The sequence below is a fragment of the Myotis davidii genome, unplaced genomic scaffold, assembly GCF_000327345.1.
Source record: "Myotis davidii unplaced genomic scaffold, ASM32734v1 scaffold268, whole genome shotgun sequence".
NCBI classification, from domain to species: domain Eukaryota; kingdom Metazoa; phylum Chordata; class Mammalia; order Chiroptera; family Vespertilionidae; genus Myotis; species Myotis davidii.
This window is the reverse complement of record NW_006383015.1, coordinates 6,009,200-6,014,001: the sequence shown is the minus strand read 5'-3', so window position 1 is coordinate 6,014,001 and position 4,802 is coordinate 6,009,200. Positions and strand designations below refer to the sequence as shown.

The following is a 4,802-nucleotide window of genomic DNA, read 5'->3' as shown; positions in this document are numbered from 1 at the left end:
AATGTCCCTGCAACCAAGATTACTTTATCCAGCAAAGCTATCATTCAGAATAGAAGGTCAGATAAAGAGCTTCACGGATAAGAAAAAGCGAAAGGAGTTCATCACCACCAAACCAGCATTATATGAAATGCTGAAAGGTATTCTTTAAGAAGAGGAAGAAGAAAAAGGAACTCTTACCATTTGCCACAGCATGGATGGAACTGGAGAGCGGATAAATACCACATGATCTCACTCATTTGTGGAATATAATGAACAACATAAACTAATGAACAAGGACTGATCCAGAGACGGGGAGGCATTGATTGGACTGTCGGGCTTTGGAGGGAGGATCGGGGAGGGTGGGGGTAAGGGGGAAAGAGCAACCAAAGGACTTACATGCAGGCAGAGAGGCCTAACCAATGGACACGGACAACGGGGGGGTGAGGGCATGAGGGGTGGGGGTAGGAGGTAATGTGGGGATAAGGACACATATGTAATATCTTAATCAATAAAAAATATATATATAAAAAACAAGACTCAAATACTCTTTGTAATACTTTAAGCAATAAAACAATAAAAAATTAAAAAAAATAAAAATAAAAAACAAGACTCAACTATCGGTTGTTTTCAAGAAACTCACTTTAAATATAGAACATACAGATTAAAAGTAAAGGGATAAAGAAAGTTATGCCAGTCTAACACTAATCAAAAGAAAGTGGGTAGCTATATTAATTTCATTCAGGGCAGACTTCAGGGCAAAGTTAAGATGGAGAAATCAGGACATTACATAACAATAAAAAGGTCAACAGTCCAAGATGGTAACAATCCTTAATGTCTATGAGCCTGACAAAAGAACATGAAACAACGTGAGGCAAAAACTGACAGAATTGCAAGGAAAAATGAATTAATCCACTATGATAGGTACAGATTTTAACACTCCAATCAGAAATGCACAGATCCAGGAGGCAGAAAGTCAGTATAAATACAGGTAAATTCAGAAAACACCATGAATCAACTAAAATAACTGACTTCAAGAGCTCAGTACATCCAACAACAGCAGATTACACCTTCTTCTCAAGCTGACATAAAACAGTCATCAAAAGAGACCATGTTCTGGGCTATAAAACACACTCTAACAATGTTTTTAAAAAAGAAATCATATGCGTAATGTCTGCTCTCAGACTACAATAGAATTAAAGTAGAAATCAATAACAGAAACAAACTGGAAAATCCCAAAATACTTGGAGATTAATCAATACACTTCTAAGTAGCACGTGGGACAAAGAAGAAATCTTAACTGAAATTTTAAAATATTATGAACTTAAATGCAAATACAAATCATCAAAATGTATGGGATGTAGTGAAGACAATTCTTATGGGGAAAAGCACAAGAGAAAAGCACAGGATTTATAGTATTAAAATGCATATATTAGAAATAAGAAGATCTAAAAATCAATCATCTGAGCCTCTACCTTAAGAAATGAGAAAAAGAGCAAATTAAAGCCAAAGCAAGTACAAGAAATAATAAAAATTAGAGCAGAAATCAATGAAACTGAAACCATGAAAGCAATTGAGAAAATAAATTAAACCAAAAAAGTGGTTCTTTGAAAACATCAGTAAAATCAATAAGCCTCTAGATAGGCAACTCAAAAAAATAAAAAAGAGTGATGAAAAAAATAACTAATATCAGAAATGAAAGAGTAGAAATCCCCTAAAAGTCTATGAATACTAAAAGAATAATAAAGGAAAATAAACAACTCTAAATACACCAATTTGATGACTTAGATAAATGGGGCAAGTCCTTGAAAGGCACAATTTATCAAAACTCACACAAGAAGAAATAGACAATCTGAATAGGTTTATATCTATTAAAGAAATTGGATCAATAATTAATAACATCCCAAAACAGAATGCACCAAGCCCAAATGGGTTCACTGATAAACTCTATGAAAAATTTAAAGAAATCTGTCCAATTCTCTACAATCTCTTTCAGAAGATAGAAACAGAGGTACTATTTCTTAACTCATTCAATAAGGCCAGCTTTACCCTAATACAAAAACCGAAGACATATGAGAAAACTACAAATATATATGTCTCATAAAGATAAATGCAAAATCCTCTACAAAATATTAGCTATATCAAATTCAACAATGTATAAAAAAATTTAAATGCTATGACGAAGTGAGATTTATTCTAGGTATGCAAGGCTGGTTCAACATTCAGAAATCAATTATGCATTCCAAAGATCAATCAATATATCATATATAAAATAAACACCACAATGTCAGTCAGAAAAATAGTATGTGCTCAATAACTATTAACTCCCACATTCAAACAAATGTCAAATATAGTGATAACAGAACACCAAAAGATGTGCTTTACATTTTATTCCTGCCTATAAAAATTAATAAACTGTCCTTTCTATTAATGAGAAATAACGTGTTCAGCTTAATTCTATAATGATTCCCATTTATCTTTGAGAAGTAGATAAAAATGTTGAACTTCTTCCTCCCAAAATACCATGTATACACAGTATTTTGCATCAATTTAAATTTAGGAACATTACCAGATTCCCTGGAAGCGAGATTGAAAACTGTGTTCTATCTGGCTATTTAAATAAAAGTAATTCAAATTTTAAAAAAATTAAAAATGTAGTTTCTTAGTTGTTCTGGTCGCATTTCACCAAGTGCTCATTGGCCGCATGAGGCTAGTGCCTACTGGTAACACAGATAAAGAGCACTCCATCATCTCAGAAATTTCCATGAGATAGAGCTGTTCTGGAATATTAACAATGATAAGTGAAAGTATTTAGCTTTGTTTTTTTGGTTTTGTTTTCATATCTAGAAACCTCTTTGAAGTAGATTAGATTCCAAGAGGATAGAGGCTGTGAATATTTAAACTCACTAGGGTCCAGCACATGCTAAGAATTCAATAGGTATCTAAAACCTGACATTACAGTTTGTTTTAGCTACATTAATCTAGCAAAAATTTACTAAGCTGGTGAAGACCAGAGCTGAAAGCTTTGAACATAAATATATAAATAGTTAAAATAAATGTAGATCAACTTATGTATACTCTCAACTGATAAACTTCTGAAGTCAATGAGGGCTCCCTATGTGTAGACTTTATATTTTTTGATTTAGATATACATATTGGCTAGATCACTTAAGCAAAATGTTAGGCCTTGTCTATAGCCTATTCTATTCAAGAAAAGGAAAAATGCTTACTTACAGCCAGGTAGTTTTATTATTCCTGTGTTGGTTTTTCCTAGGTAAATAACTTTTTTTAAATAGCATGTATATATTCAAACATAGCAGTTTAAATAACACGTTTAAATTTTGTCAGTTCTATAACTTAAAAATTAAGGCATTAAGCTTATAGAAAATCTATTTCTTTTTAATATATCTTGAAATAAAAAAAATTTCCACTATATATAGAACAGGAAAAAGTCTAATGATAATTTTGCACTTACACTGCCACATTTTTTCTAATGGTATATTCATCCAAATCGTCATCAGAGCTGCTATCAGTTGCATCAGAATCCAGACCCTCTTCAACATGAGTCAACAGCCCTGTAGCAGACAGTGCAAATCTTTGGATTTCTGCAGCTGTACACCGTGCAAAGCCATTTTTTGTATCATTCCATAATTTATTCTCGGCAGTCAGTAAATTTATGTCTGGCTTAATTTCAGTGCATTTAGGAAAACTGTTATCCAAAACTGTAGTAGGTTCATGAAAAATCTTCATTTTGGGGAGTTGATGTTTCATAGAAAACTTCATTTGCTGACCATAGTGCTTAACAACATGTCTTGCCAGGAGCATCTGCAAATGTTTCTGAGTTTTTCTAGCCTGACTAAGTAAAATTTTCTGTTTGCTTATACAATTAAGTAAACGAGCATTCACTTCCTCTTCTTTTTCAGAAGCTGAGGAACAAGCAGGCACATTTGAATAGCCAGGCCCAATTTTCTTTTGAGCGCAGTGCAATAAACTCTTTTTAATCTCAGCATCAGTAACTTTATCCAAAAGTGCATTCTTTTGGTACCATTTACAGTTTTGTAGTTGTACTTTATCTACATTAGTGTCTTTGGTTGTATTTGAATCCAAAGTAATTTTTACATCTGTCATGCAGTGGCCTGTGTTATCTGACAGAGGTTCCTTTTTGACGAACTCTTCAGAATGAGAATGACAAATTTTACTGAGCTGAATGTTGCTGCCATTACACAGTATGTTTTTCAGCTTATTGCAGTTGGGTTCCCCTAATTTCTTTTGTTTACAATTCTTATTGTATTTATTTAATGTAGAATTAGAACCCATTAAAAGCACAGTCTGATAATGTTTTGAAGACTGAGGGGAGCCAAAATGTTTTAAATTCACAAAATTAGTGTTAAGAGTAGGTACAGCAGTTGGAAATCCCAGCATCTGAGAGAAAGTGTCTCCCTTTAGCTTTTCATCCATAGTTCTTGGGCCTTCCATGCATAGCATCTTGTCAGACTCCATGGTACTTGGTAAAGACGAAAAGCAGATACCCTTAGTTGCTGCCTCCCTCAGAGCTGGGGTCATGGCGAATCCTGCAGATAATTACTGGAAACCTAAAGCAATGTAAAAATAAGTAATCAGATATCTAGAAAAGAGTTTTATGCTTATACACCTTCCAGGGGCAACATTTTTAACGTTTCTGATTATAAAATTAACTAAATCAAAGTCCTTTTTTTCCCAATTCCTAACACTATCTCTGCTCTTTCCTAGTTCATAAGGAATTCAACTAGCACTACACTTCTTCACTCTGACTGTGGGCCTATACCCAAAACTCTAATTAAAGTTTC

General features: G+C 33.4%; 1 protein-coding gene across 1 annotated transcript in view; it reads right to left on the bottom strand.

Moving 5' to 3' along the window:
* Positions 1-4,593, bottom strand: part of KANSL1L (KAT8 regulatory NSL complex subunit 1 like) — an 83,637-nt gene extending 79,044 nt beyond the window's left edge. Inside the window, exon 1 of the mRNA XM_006778941.2 lies at positions 3,452-4,593. Within this exon, the coding sequence (XP_006779004.2) occupies positions 3,452-4,539 (1,088 nt within the window). The 5' untranslated portion in view covers positions 4,540-4,593. The remainder of the gene's footprint in view (positions 1-3,451) is intronic.
* Between the last annotated feature and the right edge of the window lie 209 nt (positions 4,594-4,802).